We start from the raw sequence: 22236 nt of genomic DNA, 5'->3' as shown, positions 1-22236 counted from the left end.
TCCAAACTGGTGATCCCCAGATATTTTTGTGAAGGTATAGGATTAACAATGAGAGATGACTGTTGGATAAAATTTTGTGCCTTTCCTCAGAAATTACTAAAATAATTTTATTGCCCCCCCCCCAAAAATAAAACAGAACAACCCCAGAAAATCAAAGTTGACGAATCTCATGCAAATTTTTCATTGCTTAGGTTGTTCCAAAGAATCTGTCCAAGTTTGAGGCCAGATGTAATATTTCATATAATGCTAATTCTTTTTCTATGAGAATTGTTCCCTGCTCACCCCCCAGCCACTCTAGCTTGAGTAATGTATTTTGTCAGCTGTCCATGGTTGCTTATCCTTTATGTTGGCAGTTAAGCTCCATATCTAGAGACCATCTCCATTGGCATCTAAAGAATATATCATGCAGTGATGACAAGAGACCCACTTAACATAACCCATATTACTATCTGCATTTCAGTAGTAGGAGAGACTTCAGATCTAATTGAAGTAGGAAAAATATAAAGCTATCCCTGTAACAGGCCATGAAGGCCCATAGGGTTTTGAGATGTCGAGGCTCCCACACTTTCTAGACAGTTCACACATAGCAGAGAGGTTGTCAGCCTTATGCGCCAGCTGCCGTTTACCCCAGGAAGATTTCTGGTACTCATTTCTATTAGAGGCTGAGTTGCCGAGGGCCATGGTATGGCTGGAAGGATTAGGTTGATTGAAAAATCTAGTGACCTCATTGTGAAATGAACCCATGACCATCTGGCTTGTAGCATAGTGCCTCAACCAACTATGCTACCACTTGCCCTTTCAAATAGGAAACTACATATAAAAATCAGAGTTTCTCTTTTGTAGTGATTTATATAGCCCGTATTTTGCAAACAAAGTTGCTACTGTACTTACATACCACACCAAGAAGATATGTGGGGCATGGAGGTAAATTTACATACATTCTAGACCTTTGAAGTAGACTGAGGTGGGTGGTTAGTTTCACACTTTATGCACTATGCCCCCAGGACAAAAGTCCCTGTAGGGACTGTTACTGCATGCGTAACAGGAGCAAAACACAACACAGAACACGATACACAAATATATGTAGGAAGAATGCTCACATAAAAGAGGATTGGCGTAATACGCATGTTTGAGTGCGACGTAGGAAGAATCCTGAAAAGTTTTATTATTTAGAATTCATCATCCTATATGATGAATACAGATTTTAGTCGTTTTAGAATGAAGACATTATGGCATGCAGTACAATAGTTTAATGTGCATAAAGACACCTGAAGATGGCACATTAGTTCTGAAACATGTAGTGTGGAAGTGAAGAATAAGGTGAAAAAGTGTATACATGGTAAGATAGTCAGCATAAACCATGGATAAAAATTTAGTAGGCCTATATAGTCATATTTTCTGTCAATGCTGTTTATTTTTGCACCCTACTGTCTTCTGATACTTATTTCTGCATCACTTTTCCTAAATCTATTGTCCAAAATCTCACCCTTGCAATTCTTAGTTCCTTCAGACCTCGGTATATGGCTCCAGTATTATAGTGTTTGCTATATATGGGGTAAACCATTTTAACATCATCCTCCCATTGACAAAAACATCTGGCTAGTTAACTAACTCCATAATTGAAGAATGCCGTCTTCTGGGATATGGCGCCGCGTAGATCTTGTGTAGACCAACGTTTTGGAGGAACGTATCGCCTCCATCTTCAGGATAAGATAAAAAATATCTTTCCACCTCACTACTTGTAACTCTTACATCACTTAGCTCAGTTGCCTTGTTATGATGTGAGTGGTATCACTTGGTGAACTGATTTGGATGAAATATAAAACTGTGTTTTTAAAAAATGTAATTTAATCCAGGTACCATTGTACTTAAAAGCCTGAATAATCTCTCCCATCTGTTTTGATAAATAGCAATGCAGATTTGTTAAGTGTAAGTCGTTCAGTTTGATGACATATGTTGCTTGCATTTAATTTTGATACATGCAGTTGGTCTCTTTTAATCAGAAATGTGCAACATGTTGTGTGAAAAACAACAAGATATACAAACAATAGAACAAGAAATATAACAGCTATATGCTAGTATGTTATAAGGATTTCACAAGAAGTAAATGAAGCAGGACCAAGAATGGTAAAATATGGTTGTCATTACTTTTTAAATGTATAATCTCATATGATAATCATTTATTGGTTATCTTAAAGTTGAATATGTTAATAGATGGTCACCATGTTACACTCCTTTTTTGACAAAGATATTCATATATCTGTTTTTGAAATTGCTAGCATTTTGCATTGAATGGTGTTGAACCACATAACCTCAAATACACCTGGAGTTAGTTGTTGGTGTTTTACAGTTCATATGCAAAAAATATTTTATGTAATTTATGGTCTTCTGTGACTTAAAATTTAGTATGACTTCTGTTTTGTTATTTTCCAATTTACTTAAAATTGGCTTTAGGTCGTTTATTCAAGGAATCTGTCCAGGTCTGAGGCTTCTTGAGAATTTTCATAACAAGTTTATTTTTTATGGCAAGGAGTTGTTAGCCCCATGCCCAACCCCCAAGCGGAAGGACCTCCCATTGTCAGCTGTCCATGACTGCTTATTCAGTATATTCACAGCTTCCCTCCATACCTGGAGGGTATCTCCTCCATCCGCAACCTGAGGACGCATCATGCCGTGGTGACAAGGGAACAACCTATACAAAACTATAATTTTGCCTGTGGTTCTGTATGGGTGTGAAACTTGGTCTATGACATTAAGGAAGGAACATAGACTGAAGGTGTTTGAGATCAGGGTGTTGAGGAGAATATTTGGACCAAAGAAGGATGAAGTGACAGGAGGTTGGAGAAAACTGCATAATGAGGAGCTTCATAACTTGTACTCTTCTCCAAGTATAATTAGAATGATCAAATAAAGGAGGATGAGGTGGGCAGGACATGTAGCATGGATTGATCTGGCTCAGGATAGGGACCAATGGAGGGCTCTTGTATACACGGTAATGAACCATCTGGTTCCATAAAATGCTGGGAAATTCTGGAGTAGCTGCAGGTTTGGCTTCTCAAGAAGGGCTCAGCTCCATAAGTAAGTAAATACTTAAAATTGGCCAATATAACATGAACAATGCCAAGATTTATTGTAATACAGATCTTCAGGATTGTCACATAATATTTTACTGTTTCCACCTCTAGCATTTATGCAGCCACCATGTAGAAGTGTTGATTTTAATTACTTTTGGTATGAGGGCAGTCTTTAAATGTGTGATGTTACGAAGATTTGTAAATTTTAGAAAGTTGATTGTATTCTAAAATTACACACACACACACACACACACACAGAGAAACAGTACTCATTACACCAAGGTCTCTTTCTCCTGTCTAAAAAGGTTCTCTGCAGACTTCATACTTATATTTCCAGAAACATTACTTCAGACAAGAAGGAACATAACAGTAATCCAATTTGATGTGTGCATGTCACATTACATTTCAGGATTCTACATTAAATAGCAATAATGTTATATTCCCCTCAGACGTTTACTTGACCTCCGATGTTGGTGTTAGGAAATTAAAGAATATGAACATGAGATGGCCTGAAGTGAGTGATTTTCATACTAAGTTTCATGAATATCAAGTGATTCAGAAGTTGTAGATGATATAAGGAAAGTACACTGAAAAGGAATAGGTACCTTCAGAACTCTGTTGCCAGGTCTGATGTCTGTCTGTTCAGTGGCTCTGCTGTGGCCAAAAGTATGGTAGATCACAATTTACTAATTTTCATTAAATGGTATTGAACATCATCATCTCCTAGTTTTTGGTCTTCCCAGTGATCATTTATTTGCCATCTTCATTTTTGGTGTTATCAAAGGAGTCCCCCTGTGATTTATGCATAACTCATGTAATTTGAATAACTTTTCTTTTCATGTTTCTACTTTTGGGTCTTGTTTATTGCCCTGGTTTTGGATTTTATTCTTTATTGTTTTTTCTCTACTGGAACGTAGAAACTCCTGGTGAAAAGCTGTGATGAGCTCAGGAAGCCAACAGTGGATATCAGACTGCTGAAGAATATTCTTTCATTTCACTGACAGTATCCATGTTTCATGCATTTTATTTTTAATGATGCAATCCGTAATAAGACAACAAGACATAGAGGGAATCTACATGTATTACAGTATCTTATTATTCTATTATTGTATCATTGTATTGTCTTATTGTATCGTTGTATTGGATTATAGAGAGTTTTGTCTTGTCCTATGTCATGTATAATGATCCATGGATGTGAAGTGAATAAATAAATAAATAAATAAATAAATAAATAAATAAATAAATAGTAAGGCGAAAAGGAGTTTATTATATGTGCGTGTTAAAATTTTCAGCAGTTTGCCTCTCTATGTAAGAGATTTGATGCAAGACCGGAAACTTTTCCTAGGAAAACTAAAAGAAATATTAATCAATAATTCATTTTATTCAGTTGATGAATTTTTGCTTTATTGTAAGGATTTATAATCAGAAATTTGTTTATTTAGGTATAGTTCATTATATTACTGTGCAATTTATATCTAAATATGTGACAACTATAGTTCTTCATTGCATGCATATGTATATATGAGTAGGGAGGAGAATTATTATGTACTGCTAATTATCTTGTTGGTGTAATTGTATGCGTAACATTGTATCTATTTAATTGAAGTATTCAGTTTAGATTTTAACTATGGTTGAATTGATGTCTGATTGCCTTATGACTGTTGTTTGACAAGTTTTATATTCAGTGCCAGTTACACATTTATGAATTCTCTGAAACACTGAAGTATGTATGTATGTTCACTTAGTTAGCAAACTATTGTGGCTGCGATGTACTGGAAAATCTATACCTAAATAATGTGTACAACTGCCATATCATATTGCATGTTGCATGCTGCCTGAAACCCCTTTGGCAGTTAATATCAAATCAATATGCATTACTACATGCATAGGAGGAGATCCATTCTGTGTTGCCAAGTCTATAATTACAGAGATGAGAGAATTATGTGAAAAAGTAAATTTGTTTCAGAAGAATCACATGACTTTTTGTATATTCTGATTAATATTAAGATGTGTGGTTAATTACAGACATGTGTAATGAGAAATTGTCATCAGTTATCAGTTATTAAGCAGACTTTATTTAAATGCATTGTCCTGACCTTCCTAATATAGCAAATGTTGATTGAGTTGCATATTGCATGTGTGTATGATTTATGTTTCTTCGGCCATTATTTTGAAAAATATGTTGTACTTGTATGGACATTAGTCAATGGTAATGTGACATTGTTTGCAGGACATGGTGCTGATGTGAAATGTGTACACTGGCATCCCCAGAAAGGTCTTATCATCTCTGGCAGCAAAGATAATCAGCAACCAGTGAAACTGTGGGACCCAAAGACAGGCCAATCACTGGCAACACTGTATGTATAATGGATGTATTGAACTGAATTGTAATGTGAAGTCCAGACATATCAAACTTTGTAAGGTTCACAAAGCTACAGTTTCATCAAATTGTAGTATTTCTCTATTATAAGATATACTTTGTGGTAAATGAAACTATCTCTAAGGCGATATTTACAAAATTATAAGTAACTGTAAATTAAATCTCTTTTTTTTTATATATATATAGAAATGTGCTGCATGCTATGACAGCATGAAGTATCATCCAGAGTTTTGTAAGAATTTTATAATTTAGTTGATTTGTATGGGCCCTGAGCTTGGTCCTTCCATTTTTGGAGAATGAAGAGTTGGCCAGCTCTGGGATTGGAATGTATGAGGCATGACAATAAAGTTCATGAACTTGCCACCGTGTGCTTGCTGTGGCAGCAGTGGACAGAAACCTCAGTATACTTTGATGATGTCGGCATATCAGCATTTCACAGCTATGTGGGTTACTTCAAAAGTCATGGCAACATAATTTTTCTGAAATTTCGAAAGCTCTGACTGCAATTTCCAAATTTGCTGCTGAGAGACAGCAACATCTGATTTCTAATGATGCTGCTAGATGATGCAGAAGTCCAAGGACAACGAAGCGAGTCCAGCACAAAGTCAGTGTGATCATAACTTTTGTCTAGAATGAACGTTAACCGGCTGGAACAGCATTGTTATGTGAAAATAGCAGTGTTTCATGGCAGAAATGTGACTGAATGTCACTCAGAGCTTGTGGAAGCTCTGGGTGATCGTGCTGTATCATACAGAACTGTTGCAAGGTGGATAGAAGCATTCCAACATGGAAGAGAAGCAAGTGCTGACTTGCAATGTAGTGGACGCCCTGTGTCCATTCGTACCGATGTTTCTCATGCCGTGATTGCCCAGTGCATGGAGGAAGATAGGCTCTGGTCTCTGAAGGAGTTAGAGAGACATACAGGGATTGACCAGGCAACTGTGATTAAATTCTATGAAAAGACCTACACATGCGCAAGATTGCAGCGAAGTGGGTGCCACATGAATTAAACGAGGTTCAAACGTGGACATGTTATGACACAAGTCATGTGAACCTCAAACGATATGAAATTGAAGGAGACAATTTCTTGAATCGAATAATTTCCATCGATGAAACATGAAACATTGAATTTTTTATTTCTTAATCACAATTGAATTTTCGACGATTAACGAATGAAAAAAAAAAAAAAAGAACAGTCGTTCTGTAATGTGCAGTTTTTCTTGCCTACTATACCTATGCCCCTTCACATCTACCTGATCTGACTAAGCCAGTCGGAGGGGTATATCATGCCCTTTCATAAGTATATTTTGAACCTTCTTTACTGTAATGTGTTTGCCCCCAAAAAATTAGTTGCCATGACTTTTGAAGTAACCCACGTATGTTGTTGTTGATCTGTGGCAGTCTGTGAGTGGCATCTATTATTGTCTGAGTGTGTTCTGTTGTTCTGTTGTGAGAATGTCAGAAAAAAAGATTAAATTTCTTGTTAAACTTGGCAAGAGAGGAAGTGAAATCAGAAAGATATTAGTTCAAGTTTACAGGGATAATGCTGTGAAGAAAACAGTAGTTTACAAGTAGGTGACATTATTTTTCTGAGGGAAGGGAAATTGTCACTGACGAAGAGAGATCAGGACAGCCAGCAACGAGCAGAACCAAAGAAAACATTGCAAGAGTTCGTCAAATTATGCGTGAAAATTGTCAGCTGACTCTCAGGAGCATAGCAGAGCAAGCAAACATTGACAGAGTAACAGTTAGGAAAACATTAACTGAAGATCTTGACATGAGGGAGGTATGTGCAAAAATGGTCCCAAAGGACCTGCTCACACGGGACTGTCTGTGAGGGAGGTTTTACCTAGTAAACAAATAACTGTGATGGAACACCCTCCCTATTCACTGGGTCTGGCCCCCACTGACTTTTTCTGTTCCCAAAGATAAAGGAAATATTGAAAGGAAGGGATTTTGATGACATTAATTACATCAGAAACTAATGAGAGCTTCATAATTTATACTGTTCATCTAATATTATTAAGTGACAAACTCAAGTATGCAATAGGCAGGACATGATATATACATTTACAAGAGGAGAATGCGTGCAAAATTTTGGTTAGGAAACCTCAAAGAAAGATAACCACCTAAGCTGTGATGTGGCCTGTAGAGAGATAACACAATACATAAGCAGTTAGAAGAAAGATTATGTTCAAGATTGTCGTCTTCTGGGATGTGGCGCCATGTAGATATTGTGTAAACCAGCGTTTCGGAGGAACATATCGCCTCCATCGTCAAGGTATAAAAATCGGCGAGCTAGGAACCAGTGTGAGCAGGTGGTTGCAGACTGAGTTGTCAGTCAAGAACACCCAGCTATATAAGAACAGGAAGGGAAGGGAGAGGGGCCGAATGGGAAATCAATAGAGAGGAAAAGGGAAGGTTGTGGAGATGGGCCAGCAGGTAGCAGGCCAGAGCAAGTATAGGATCATTGGGGGGAGGGGGCAAGGTTACCGGGAGAGCATTGATCCAGTAGCCTCAGAGCTAAGCTGCCGGCCATGCATCATAGCATGCATAGCCTTGTGGATATGGTGTCATGTTCCAGAGGTTTCTTGGGGAGCAGATGAGAGACTTCTGATCCCTTACCTACTCTGGCCTGCTACCTGCTGGCCCATCTCCACAGACCCTTCCCCTCTCTTCTGTATTGATTTCCCATGTAGCCCACTCTCCCCTCACTTCCTGTTCTTATATAACTTGGTGTTTTCGACTGGTGACTTAGTCTGCAGCCACCTGTTTATGCTGGCTCCTTGCTCATGGATTTTTATACCCAGAAGATGGAGGCGATACATTCCTCCGAAACGTTGGATACACAATATCTACAGGGCGCCACATCCCAGAAGATGGCACTCTTCATAGTCACTGCCATGAAAACCTCAAATCTTACAAAGATTATGTTTACAGCCATGCCCACAAGAGCACTGTGATGGATATCAAATGGAATTCCAATGGCAATTGGTTAGTGACTGCTTCTCGAGATCATCTCCTTAAGTTATTCGATCTGCGCAACTTGTCACAAGAGGTTCAAACATTTCGTGGTCACAAAAAAGAAGCAAGTAGTGTTGCATGGCATCCTTACCATGAGGGTCTTTTCTGCAGTGGAGGTTCAGATGGTGCCATTCTCTTTTGGCATGTTGGGTAAGTTGTTACGGTGGGTCATGGTATAATATTTCCAACATGAAGTCTTACCATTTGAAATGTAATTGTTGTGTATTGAAATCACCTCGTAAGATTTCTCTGGGAGACCATGGATTTGAATACTAAATTGAAGAAACTCTGAATGGGTGAAATTAACATAGATTATAGGTGTTGGGTGATTATTTTTTAATTATTTAATGGTGTTTTATCAGCTGTTAGGCAGGACGGTGTATAATGACATGGTGATTTGTGAAGTATGAAAAGAATGTGGAAGGAAGCAGTCATGGCCTATTTTAAGGTACTGTCTTAGTATCATGAGAAGTTTCAGCCTGCATAATGGGCACCCGCCCTGGAACTGGAAGCCATGACCTTCTGATTAGGAAGTAGAAATACTAACCGTGATGGAATGTTTAAAATTGAAACATAAATTAGGGGAAACTTAAATTCTGGAACAGTAACTTGGGACTCTGCACTACTTATAATATAATTATTGATGTAATTATTTATCATTTATTTATTTAACAACATTCTCAGAGCTCAGGCCAAATAGTCTCAAATGATGTGATGACTAGTGAATAAAAGGATGTGAAAGGAAGTGGTCATATACTAATTTGATATACTACCTTAGATTTGCTTAGAGGGGTGGAGAAAAACCATGGAAAGCCTCTGTTGGGCTAACTGTTATCTGGTCTAAGATTTGAACATCAGACTTCTGCCCTCCAAAATATGAAGCAGGAATGCCACCTGCTTGATCATAATATTTCATGTATTAATTGTCACAGCACCTAACTTGGTTCTGTTATAAACTACTGTTAATATTTTAGTGTCTGATGGGTTGGTATAGTTGTCAGTGAATTAACTGGCTATGGGCTTGATAACAGTTTTCTAACTGCCTCTGGGATATGCTCACCTGTCTGTCTGTTGTGTGTCTGGGGCCCAGATATAGTGCCTGCAGCTTTAAACTCTTCACTCACCTGTGCCTAGTGGTGAGGTTAAAAATACCTTGAGCTTTACATGTCTTCTTCCTCTTGTCTTCATGGCATAGAACTAAAGCACAGAGGCATAATGATTGTGATGCACGTTTGTAATTACTTTGTCAGAACTTTGGTAGTTTCAATGTTTTATTAAAGTGAGAAAAAATTTAACCATACAATGTACAGATGAATGTTGAAGATGTAATGTATCTTTGTTAGATGTCATTTGGATCATTCATATTCTCCTCTTGAGAGCCAGGTTAGCTCAGTTGATTGGCCTGTTGGATGAATGACTAAGAAATTGGATATTATTCGCTGCAGGGACAAGATATTTTTCTCTCCTCTATAGTGTCCACACCAGGTCTGGGCCCATGCATCTTCCTGTACACTGGGTACTAGGGGTTCTTTTCTCGGGAGTAAAGCAGGAGCTCGAATCTGACCACTCATTGACATGATTGATTATACTAAGATAAACCACCCTTTAGAAGTAGACACTTCAGTTACAAATAGATCCCTAACAATCTTAGAAACCAATTGAAGCATTTGAGACACAACAGGAATAATAATTCTGTTTTTGTGAATATATACAGTTTTTAATAATATCATGACATAATGGGACAGTATATTTATATTTGACCATTTGACAATACATATCACAGGAAGAAGGTTTCCAATTTGGCCATTAATGGTTAATAAACTGATATTTAATGCTTGTAAGTCTGTGTTTATTATATTGAGCTTTTACGTGCATCTTTAATTGGGATCATAAACAATGTGATCCATAACTGGTCACTTTAAATTTTAACAATCATATGAGTGTTAGTGCACTGGAAGAAAGAGACACAAAGTTATTCTTATCACTATATTCAGGTTCTAGACACAAAAGGTTACTGCATTACATACCTTTTCTGTTGTTTGCCATGGTTAATGTGATGACATACTTCTGTAAATATCAAGTAATCACCTTAAGCATTAAACCACATATAGCTACCTAGTAATATAACATTGGTAGACATTTATCTCTTTATGCATATTACCTTATATGGTCTCCTAACCACCCCCTTGCAAACAAAATGGAAGGAAAAGTGGATGCAAACAGATTTTATACTGTAGATACATTTTAGCTGTCATGTAAGCCTAGTAAATTGGACTTGTCTGTGCTGTGATATTCATTGTCTCCATAATCTATTTCCCTTGTCTGCACATATGTCACAGGATTTTTAAAGAAACCATGACATGCTGTACATAAAAACTTTGTCATATTTCACATGCCAGTTTTTGTGCATGCAACATGTAAATATGTTAGTCCTCTCACATATGGAACACAAAACACAGTCCATGTTATGACTTTTAGGTATCTGATAAATTGGCATCAAGAGTAATTTGTGCAACCCCATTAATACATTTGTCTATATTAGGCACTGGAAATTAAATTTTGTTCATTTACAAACAATACTGAGTGGGCTGCTTTGGCACCAATATTCTGACTTGTTTGGGAGGAATCATCTTTGAATCTTGGCTGGATACCATCTGCCCTGACTGAAGCTTTTCACTGTTCTCCTCAGTCTGTTCTTGTTAGTGCTGGAATAGTACATTGAAATGTACCAAGACTACTCCTCCCAGTTTATTACCAGTTTTGTTTGTATTCCAATTTTAGTACTTTATTCAGTGGTATATGATCTGTACAGTTGAAACAATGTCATTAAATAAGTTGTGAATCGAATAATAACCCATAAGTGGTATAGTAATTTAGAATATTCTCTTAATTTGTTTAAAATAGAACCCACTGCACAAGTAAATTAAATTTATTCTCAGTAGATTTTTAGTTACTCACATGTCTTATTGACAAAACTGTTGTGACTGCTTCAGGGCAGACAAAGAAGTGGGTGGCATTGAACAAGCACATGACAGCATTGTGTGGACATTAGCTTGGCATCCACTTGGACATATCCTATGCTCAGGATCCAATGATCATACAAGTAAATTCTGGACTCGTAACCGACCTGGTGATCTTATGCGTGACAAATACAACCTGAATACTCTGCCAGCAGGGCTGCCAGGTTTTGATGACCAGGATATGGGTAAGTATGTGAGATAGAAGTTCTTGCTCATCAATCTGCATGTCCAAGAAGGTAATACAGTAGTGGAAAGGTGTGTGCAAATTCCTGCACATATGTTCCAAATGGAGCTGAAGTAGCTCAGTGAGTATAGTAACTAGGCTATGGGAAGGATAACTGAGGAACCAGAATTCTGTTCCCAGTGCGAGAAATATATTCCTTATTCACAATGTCCAGACCAGCTCTGGGTCCACCCAGACTCCTATCCAGTGGGTACTGGAGGCTCGAAGTGGCCAGTTGACTTTCATCCAGTGCTTAGTTTAAAAGTGCATGGAGCTATACCTCCACTCCCTCTACATCACTATGTTGTGGTGCTTAAGCACAGGATAACGTTATATTTTTATTTATTTCAAATGTATTTTCTTCTGTTTTACATACCTTGTATTTCATGTTCAGTTATTGCAGATACATCTGTTTTTGCAAAGCCATGAACATTGTGCTGCACAGAGTAATGCTTGTTGCACATACATCTGTTGTTGCAAAACTATGAATACTGTATTGCACAGGGTCATAATTATTGAAGATGTTTCTATTGCTACAAAGCTGTGAACATCACACTACACAGAATGATAATTAATTTCTCTTCAGTTTCATTTAATATCCATCATAACGAAAAACTCTTCAAATGAGATCTGTGGATGTACTCCTTTTCTGTGTGATGAGTCCATGAAAATTTGCAAAATTTAATTTGAGCTGAATGTGGAGTGGGGTTTTATTGGAATGACTTTTTCACACCTCATGAAAATGTTCATAATATTTGAGGAATTCCAGATAGATCTCTGCTGCTTTCCTATTATGCAAACTTCTAGTCCATTAAGTGTTGTATTATTAGTGTCTTATTTGGATGATGTCAATTTAAAACCCAAAACAGTAAATAGAAATCATTGTAACTCATGGATTGGACTTGTGTGCAGGTGTTCATAGAATCCATTCAGGTCAAGTATGATTTGTACTGCATACAACCGTACATATGTTACAGACCATCATCATCATCATCAGCAGCAACAGCAGCAGCTTGTTCATTACATTTTTTTGCAAAAATTTGTTACTGAAGTACAAATTTTGTCATTAAATTTTTCAGAAATAATTTAAAAACGTCCCATCTGCATTTGTAAATGTTTACTTCTAAATGGTAGTTCATAGAAAATGTGAATGTGTATGTGCCATCTATCTGCATACCAAATATCGCATGTGCATTCATATATTTATTTATTTTTCTTTTTCCATTGTAAAATTCCGTCGATCCATTCTAGGCTACAAATACGCCTGATGGATATAGAACCAGTCACAGACAAGTAACTAAAATACACATGCTATGAAAATAAGCATAGGTCAGGTCAAACAATAAACCAAACTGTTTATCTTCCTACTTTAACATTAAACATAACATCATCTTAAATTTAATATTGTAAAAATCATCATACCAAAAGGTAGATGATAATATATTTATGCCAAAATAAAGCACCTATGATAGATAAAACCTTAAAAATTCACATTAAAATTAGCAATTACTATTAAAAAATCCTTCAGTGAATAAAAAGAATTCAATAGATGGTAGTTTTTTAGAGTATTTTTAAATTGATTCTTATTTTCAGACAGTTTTTTATGCAAGGAGGTAACTGATTATTACAGTACATCATTTCTTAACCCTAAATTAAGTGGACCTAATGTCACTTCCACCTCAGAAGTTTGTGTGCCTGCCATATTGTTGTTACTAAATGTAGGAAATTAAAAAGTATAGTATGGCATTGTTGTGTTCTGTAATGGCAATGTCCATTCTAAATTTTATTTAAAATTAGAAATTTTGGACATGCACGTACACAGCATGGTGGTCTCATAAGCCTACTTTCTTTCTTTAAGAATAAAATACTTATGTTTTCATTTCTATGATATAGAGAATATTTTCCTTGTTTTAATTTAAAATTTTAAAATGTTAATCTGAACCTGATTTCCTTTATTTTTATGTCTTCTTAGCATAAGTTGAATAAAGTGAGAGCATATCTTTGTTTAGTAATCTTTATATTTCCTCTCTAAAACTACTCACTTAATTTTGGTGAAATTTATTATAGGAGTGGGAGTGGGGAGCCTTTACCACAAGTCGGGTGAACTTAATTTATCCAATATACTTGACACTGAAATTGAACTTTTACCAGTTTCCTGAAAAACGGTTTATCATACAGAAACATTATATAAGTGATAAAATGTGGATCTCATTAACCTCTTGTTGTTTGTAAAAATACATTGATTATTTCAGTGGTTAGGTGGTTGAATCTGCCTGCAAAGGGCAATGAGCCAGATGGTTGGGTTAGCTGTTTTGCCTGTCACAATCCCCACAGATCAGACTAGTTATCAGTTCGTAAGGTAGTGATATTTGCAGCAGCTATTTAAAATGTTTTTTTATATGATGTATGTTTAATGAAACAGAAGGTAAAGTTATTTGTGTCACTATGTGTTATGATGGTCATCAAGTGGCTCACCTCCCTGATTGCTAGCTGATGATAAGATGATAATGGTGTAATGTTATTCATATTATGATTAACTTTGTAATCATAGAATTTTACATGTGATAATAGATTTTAAGTCTACTCTTTGTAAACATAAAGGCCAGTGAGGTATACAAAATCGCAGGGAGCACATTTGAAAAGTATGCATCCACCAAACCGAAGTACGCTTTTTACTCTTCTTTGAATGGTGGTTTAAAATGGATTGTCTCTGCAGAATGAGTAATATCTTTTATCATTTGGAACAAAGCATATATTTTATTATACTTAGAATAAAATTCATCATGTCTTCATTCAAGACCATGTGAGAATATGTTTAGTTTCTGAAATGAATTTGTTGCTGTTACAGATGAACCAGCTGTAATACCTGGTATGGGTCCTGAAGACAAGGTGGAGGCTGTAGCAAGCCCTACAGTTGCTCAGATCCCAGGACTAGACTTTGATGCTACTGAGGATAGACACCGTTCATATCACAAAAAGGTATGTCTGCTTTCAGTAATTACAGTGCATTAACATCAGTTTTAGCAGTTTTTATTTTTGATATTATTGGCTGCAATCAAGTGTGGACTCAGAACATTTTAATACTAAGCTTTGATGCTAACCATTAGATCAAACAAAAACAAAAAACAAACAAACTCTGTGGCCTATAGTCTGCAAGTGAACTATACCGACCTAGCAACCGCTGCTTGTCAGCGAAGTTAGTGCCAACTTTTGCAGATCCCCATGGCCGTTAATTTCGGTTTTCTAGATGGAAGCCGCTATTTTCTTGGAATAAGCTCCTCAATTATCTTCATGAGGCTGAGTGGACCCCATTCCAGACCCACTACTTCTCAGAAAATCTGGTAGCGCTAGGAATCGAACCCAGAGCCTCTGGATCTGTAGGCAGGAACTCTGGCCACTAGACCACAGAGGTGGTCAACCATTAGATCACCAGGATAAATTAAAAGTAATGAAAATGTCCTATCAGTGTAATTACAAAAGATTGCCTGAAGTTAGAAGAATTTCATCCACGTTGCCAATCTGCCCAGGTTCAAAACATGATTTCTTCCTTGCTGAAATCACAAATTTCTGAAACCCCAAAATGTTGGTTTTGTACTTGGCTGCCATTTTGTGTGCTATCCTAGCTCAAGTATAGATGCTTAAGCCATGCCCCTTCATAAATCTGTAGTACCAAGAATTTTTACTACAAAATCAGTGACCATCTTCATGGACACAAAAATTCAATTCTGTGATCTGTTAGCCATGTTTTCACATCTTCCAGTTGAGGCCATTTTGCAACATGGGTGTGAAAAGAGTTATTTCTTGTGTAATTTCTGTAGTTCTTCCTCTTGTTTCCTCCATTCACATATAATTTCCTCTGTTTGTGGAGGATTAAAAGTCTTATGGTTGCCCTGTTTCCATTTTCTTTGGCATACTGAATCAAGTTTAATTTGAAACAAAAATTACCTTCCTCTTAGAGTCTCATAAGACTACCCCAAAATTCCATATACTACCAACTTTCCATGCATGAAAACAAAGGTATCAGAGCCCTCAACAGCCATCCTTCCAAACCACAAAAAGTGAATCAGTCAGCTATATTTTGCAGCTGTTTTGGTTGGTTGTTTGTTGCATGAAGGTCCTGAGTCTTCTGTTTCTTGGTAATTATATTTACATTAATATCTTATAATTAATCTTCACTAGCCATTGATAATATTATTGCAACATTGCATGCACACAGTCCAGCTAGCCAAGTCCCCCCCCCCCAGTATTAATGCTGATACTACCCAGATTTAAAATGTGGATATCATTCATGCAAAATTAGGAGATTGCCAGATGATAAATTGTTATCCCCATTTTTTGGAATGTGGATCCTGGACTTGTAGTACTGGAGATGAATCCATACTCCTGGATGATAAAGGTTAACACCTCCTGATGTAGGCATTCTGTTGGTTATCTGCTGCATGAAAGTCCAAGTCTTCATGCATGTTGGTAGGTGTTCTGCACCATGTTGAAGTAGAAGCTGCTCTGAACTGACGTCAGTTCATATTGTATAATTGTGTTTGTTGCCATTCAGGCAGCTTTATGTTCGTAAGTACACCAGTATATGGTGTCAGTAGATGCATTTTAAAAGTCAGATATCCTGGAATTCAAAGGGTAATTTTTAAAATTTTAAAAATACAGGAAAGAAGCCAAGAAATGTTGGAAAGAACTTGTGATACATTCTTTCCTTCCTCTCCTTCAGTCTGTATGGTGAGGCCACCTGAAATTAAGGAACTATAAATTAATAATTCTACAGTTAATGAATTTTTCTGTGCATAATTTCGAACAGTCAGATTCCTATCATTTTAGATATTCTAGATATAACGTCAAAGTTTCGTGCATTCCCCATGTTTGTAATGTGTAACATAAATAAAATTTGTTTCATAACATTTTAAGGTATGTACTCGTGATAAATTCGATACTGTAATGTATTAATTGCTATTTTTCTGGAATTTATGGAGAAGTAATTTTATTATTCACAGGTTCCATATTCAAAACCAATTCCAAGGAATTTCCAGGCTCAGTGGAATGAGACAGGGAGAGCAAATCATGATGATGGTCGAGGTGAGTCTTGAGAAAATAAGTTGCTCAACCCATAAGATTTTGGTAGATGACACTATAAGCCTTTCTGCAGACAGGAAGCTGGAACATCACACTCATTAGATACACTCTTTCTGGTATTTACCTGTGTAATAGCATCCAGTGTCCCTTTCTCACTTGAGTTTTCTCCACTTCTCTGTCTCTGATGTAGTGTAGATCACCAAAACCAGTTATGATGGATCAGATGAACTATGTGCACTGTGTACAACACTAGAACATGTTTGGCAGTCAGGTTACCTTCAGAATTTCCATGTGCCACAAGTAATCATTCACATTTGTCTTTGCTTGTATAAGCAAATACACATTGGACAAGCATAGTATATAAATATTTATTTCCATGACCCAAATACTATGTTCCTCTTTTGAACATATTTCCCTGTGATTTTGTAAAATATGCATACAGACAGACATATATGAGGGGCAGTCAAAAAGTTCCCGGAATGGTGGTGTAGCACTCTAATGGTAGGACATACGACAACGCTTACCTAATCACCTTCAAAGTAGGACCCTTGCGCGCACACACACACACTTGCTTCATCGATCCTGCCATTGTTGAAAGCAGCGGTGGAAGGCTTCTTTTGGAATCTTATGGAGCGCAGCTGTCACATTCGATTTGGTGTCCTCCATGGTTGGGTAACGTGTCCCCTTGAGGCCCATTTTCAAAGTAGGTAACAGCCGAAAATCACTTGGAGCAAGATCTGGAGAGTACGGTGGTTGAGTGATGGTAGAAATGTTTTTCTCGGCGAGGAATTGCTGCACAACAAGCAATGTGTGTCTTGGTACGTTATCATGATGCAGAAACTACTGTCCCTGCCACGTGTCGCGCTGCTTCCTCCGAACCACATTGCCCAACCTCTGCAAAACTTGCAAGTAGAAATGGCCAATAACAGTCTGTCCAGGCGGTACGAACTCATGATGCACCAAAGAATGCAATGAGCATCACTTTATCTTTGGATCTGACGAGGCGTGATTTTTTTGGTCGGGGAGACGATGCAGTGTGCCACTCCAATGACTGCATCTTTGTCTCCGGGTACCAATGACTCATCACCAGTGACAATCTTTTTGAGAAATGTCGGGTCCTGCATACTTTTGTCAAACAGATTGCCAGCAACCATCATGTGACATTCCATCTGATCCGTGGTCAGCTGCCTCGGAACAAACTTTGCACTGAAGCTGCTCACCTTCAAATCATCGAACAAAATGGTATATATGGATCCGTAAGAGATACCAACTTTTTGCTCAAACTCCGTGATGGTCATTCTTCGATCACATCGAATCAGTTGTCGCACTTTTCCAATCATTTCTTTGGTTCTGGATGTCAAAGGTCTCCTGCTGCGCTGGTCATCCTCTGACGTCTCCTGCCCACTCTTAAACTGGGAAAACCAGTCGTAAACTGCTGATTTCTTTAGTGCAATATCACCGTAAACTTGCTGAAGGGCTGATTGCGTCTCTGAAGCAGATTTTCTCAATTTGCAAATGAACTTGATGTTTGCACGCTGTTCGAACTGCGACATTGCGCCAAATGACCAACACTCACGTCTAATTCAAACGGAACAGTAACAACACTGCACACTTGAACCTGTCCAGGCCTGTTGCGCCTGCGAGCAGACATGCTGAGCTCCCCATCACAACAGTGTGTGCGCTATCTTATCACTCGTTCTCTGTCTGCAAGGGAATTCCGGGTACTTTTTGACTGCCCTACGTACATCCATATTTCTTTATTAATCCTTACTATTTTACGTTTTCAGATGAAGAAAGTGATGAAGAAGATAGTTCGTGGAGGGGTCGTAAATCTTTAATTACACCAAAGGATCCAATAACTGAGGTTATTACACACCTAATAGAAACAAATCCACCCCCGGGAGTTGTGCCTCTTAGACAGCTGCAGCCACAGGCTATTATTGTTTATGGAAAGCTCCTCCCAGTTGAAGGTTAGTAATGGAGTAATGGTTTATAAACCAGTAGTTAGTTTATGTTGGTGAAGGAGGCAGAATATGATCAGCAGCATAAAACTACTGTATAACCTGTTATCCAACAGAAATCTAACTAGCCCTTGTTAGGGATCAGACTGTAATTGGAGGACAAAGCTTCATCTTACATGTACCATAGAGAGAGATAGTGCCTAAGACATACGCTGTATAGTGGTTGGTAGACTGTTATGCTTTCCTTCTCGAAGTATTTAAACTGTAAATTGAGCTGGTCATAGCAGGTTGTACTCCTGAACATTTTAGAAGCATTAAGGAGGCCACGTATTATATGTAGTCTCTCAAAAAATACTTTCCAATTCTTTAATTGTATATATATTTACTTAAAGGGGACCATGCAGTAGCTCAGGCAGTTAGATGCTGGCGTCTCACCACAGAGCCCTGGGTTCATTGCCAGTGACTTTCTTGTGAGATCTGTGATGCATGAAGTGGCACTGGAGTAGCTTTTTCTCTGAATTTCTCTGGTTCCAGCAGGAGCTCTGTTTGATTATGTCTTTAAACTGCCTGCTGCTAGCCACCTATTCATCATGAAAATTGTACAATGAAATACATAAGTCACAAGTGTTGGCACTTGAATCAGCAAATACACTTAAACACAATGGATGGAAAATAAACACTACAAATATGTTTCTCTCAGTTCAGTTGTGTCAACGCCACTGCACGTCAAGCTTAACTGAAATATTGGTTTGAAACAGTGAATGCCCTGACACCTTTGTAGTGTGACTGTGCTGGTAATGGCTGTGCTGAAGTCTTTGACTACAGTGGAACCACTGTTGGTTTCCTAGAATTGACTTTTTGTCATCACTATGAAAAGTTCCTGTACTCTGCTGTTGACACAGTAGTGTATAGCAGATACCCCTCTCATTATTGATTTGACCTCATGTGGAAAAAATATATCAAATGTAAGGGTCTTTAGAAGTACAGTGTGATGTTGTTAGCTCAGTGTTTTGCACAATTAAATCGGCTTTCAGTTTCTCTTAATGACAAAATGTTACTTATTCAAGAATTATGTAAAATTTAAACTCGTCATTAGAGATGGTTTGTTCCCACACAACCCCTGGAAACCATTTGCAGAGCCTTCAGGCTCTAGAAAGCACGGTTTTGAAACCAATGCTTATTTACACCATATGCTGTCTCTTTCAGATCTCTTTCCAGTCTGATTCTCATGAGTGAACTCCTAAGAGTGTGTTTAGTTTTGAAGATTTTCGTAATATTGTAACATTTGCTATACATATGAAGTTTTCTGAAATGATCTACACATGAGGGATGGACTTAGAACCAAAAAGTTTTTCTGGATGACTGTTACCTTGGAATTAAGAACTCAGTCAGTGAACTGTTAGGGATAACCATTGAGCTGAAAATCACATCTCAGGTTATCAGTTTCGTTAAATAGATCTTGTGCATGGCATGTGGTAGAATCTCTGTTGTCTAGACAGGTACAGATACAACTACTAATAAATATAATAGAGAATAAAACATGGAAGTCAGAACAGAATGTTCATGGAAAAGTTCTGGTTGTACCGCTGAAGTAGTTAAGAAACCAGTTTTCTGTTACATAATGTCCCCATGCACATTACATTCTGAATGTTCAGCCCCTCTGCACTTCCTGGTATGAATTTTATATTATGGAGTATGTACCCATTGCTAAGTGGTGACTCTGTAACAGAGATCATTTCTGGGCAACAATTTGGTAAGCACTTTCCTTTAGCAACGAATACACATGCAACAATAGAATTACTTTTGGAAATGGGGTGTTTTCTGTGTAGTCTGTGCTGAGATGTTATAACCATGACAGTTGGAGCAATGAGGTCAGTTGTGAGTAGTATTAGCCAGTGGGGAAGTCTTGAATCTGAGACAGTAAAATATGGTCGCGAGTCCAAGAGACTCGGACCCGAGAAAGACTGCGCTGGCAAGGGCCATCAGCATGTACAAAAGACAGACCCGTCCTCTCATCAAAGAGGGCGCCCCACAAAAACAAGACGGTTACTGTCAAACAGTAATAAATATCTGGTCATGAGCCCCAGATGGAGCTCAACCCCAAGACTTACTGGCTGACTGATTGTTAGTCACAATGTGACTTTGACAATGAGGTCAGTTGTGAGTAGTATTAGCCATTGGGCAATGGCATGAGCACAGAAGCTGAAGAGTCTTCATTGTTGAGAGCTGTTACCAGGCAACGACTAGGGAAGAGTATAAAAGACTGGGGCTTAGTGTGTGTTGTAGTGATTTGTAAAGTGTGTAGATCAGTGATAGCGCTGTAATCACTTGTAGTTCTGAGTCATGTGTATAAGTGGTCAATAAATCATTCACCAGTCCAAGCCCTGTCTATAGTCACAGGTAGATAATGTTGATTGCTCTCTAATTGTGAGCTGCAGGTAACTGGAGACATTACATTTGAGGCTTCTTTAGCCGTGATTCTTTCTTTGTTTAACAGGGAATCCAGGTTTGGCAAGTGCAATTGCTGCAGGACCAGTGGCATTACAACGTTATATTGACTCAGGTGAAGTGGAAGAATTGGCTGATGTAATTCCACATGTAGATGATAATGATGATTTTGATGAATATGATGATTGTGATGATAACATGGATTTGGAGACTATGTCAGATATTGAGCTCCCTGCACCTCTTCCCTCATCAGCCTTTGCTCGCAAAGCTGCTCAGCAACAACAGCAGCAACAACAGCAACAACAGCAACAACAGCAGCAGCATCATCCTACTCATCAAAGGAAGTCACGATTCAGTGATCGTGAGGATACAAAAGCTGATTTAGAACCAAAGTCTTCCAGTAACAATCGTGACACTCCTAGCATCAGGTAACAAGATAACATAACTTAAAACATAAGATAAGACTTGAGGTTTTTTAATACAATATTTGTAGAATCTTTTGGGTTCAGACACCAAGGGGTACTGGATGAAGCTTCTGACAGTTCAGAGGAATCTGCTGACTGTGTTGTCTAGTTTATGTAAAGCTGAAAATAAATTCATGCCCATTTTAATCTGAATCAAAGGAAATATAAGTGAACACATTGAGTTGTAGTATAATTTAACTGAAGTCATTGACCTGAAGTGAAGTTTATATTACTTGTTTTGCTTGTGAACCCTAACTTCAGTGATTTTCTTGGATGTTTTATTCTTTGAGCATTAATGTGCTTATTTGAATTGGCACTATAGAAAAATAGAAAACAGAAAAAAATCATTTTCCACTATTCTCTATTAGCATGAGGAATGTGTTAACAGATGATGGAAGGTGTACGTGTGAAATTAAATCTAGGATTGCCATGGAAAAAAGCTGCATTTAGCAAGAAGAAGAATCTTTTTACCAGCAAATTGGACATAAATTTGAGAAAGAAACTAGTGAAATGCTACATTTGGAGCATCGCTTTGTATGGGGCTGAAACTTGGACACTTAGGG

The 22236-nt window shown here is 37.7% G+C and overlaps 1 protein-coding gene across 2 annotated transcripts in view; it reads left to right on the top strand.

Annotated features, from left to right (window-relative positions):
• LOC111868755 overlaps positions 1-22236 on the top strand; it is an 83232-nt gene that overhangs the window by 54737 nt on the left and 6259 nt on the right. For both annotated transcript variants that reach the window (XM_023859694.2, XM_023859695.2), the window contains exons 5-11: positions 5305-5431; positions 8395-8628; positions 11472-11683; positions 14570-14700; positions 16722-16803; positions 18588-18770; positions 21259-21637. In XM_023859694.2, the coding sequence (XP_023715462.1) occupies positions 5305-5431; positions 8395-8628; positions 11472-11683; positions 14570-14700; positions 16722-16803; positions 18588-18770; positions 21259-21637 (1348 nt within the window). The remainder of the gene's footprint in view (positions 1-5304; positions 5432-8394; positions 8629-11471; positions 11684-14569; positions 14701-16721; positions 16804-18587; positions 18771-21258; positions 21638-22236) is intronic.

The sequence above is a fragment of the Cryptotermes secundus genome, unplaced genomic scaffold, assembly GCF_002891405.2.
Source record: "Cryptotermes secundus unplaced genomic scaffold, Csec_1.0 scaffold174, whole genome shotgun sequence".
In the NCBI taxonomy this organism is placed as follows: domain Eukaryota; kingdom Metazoa; phylum Arthropoda; class Insecta; order Blattodea; family Kalotermitidae; genus Cryptotermes; species Cryptotermes secundus.
This window is presented reverse-complemented; position numbering and strand designations above follow the sequence as displayed.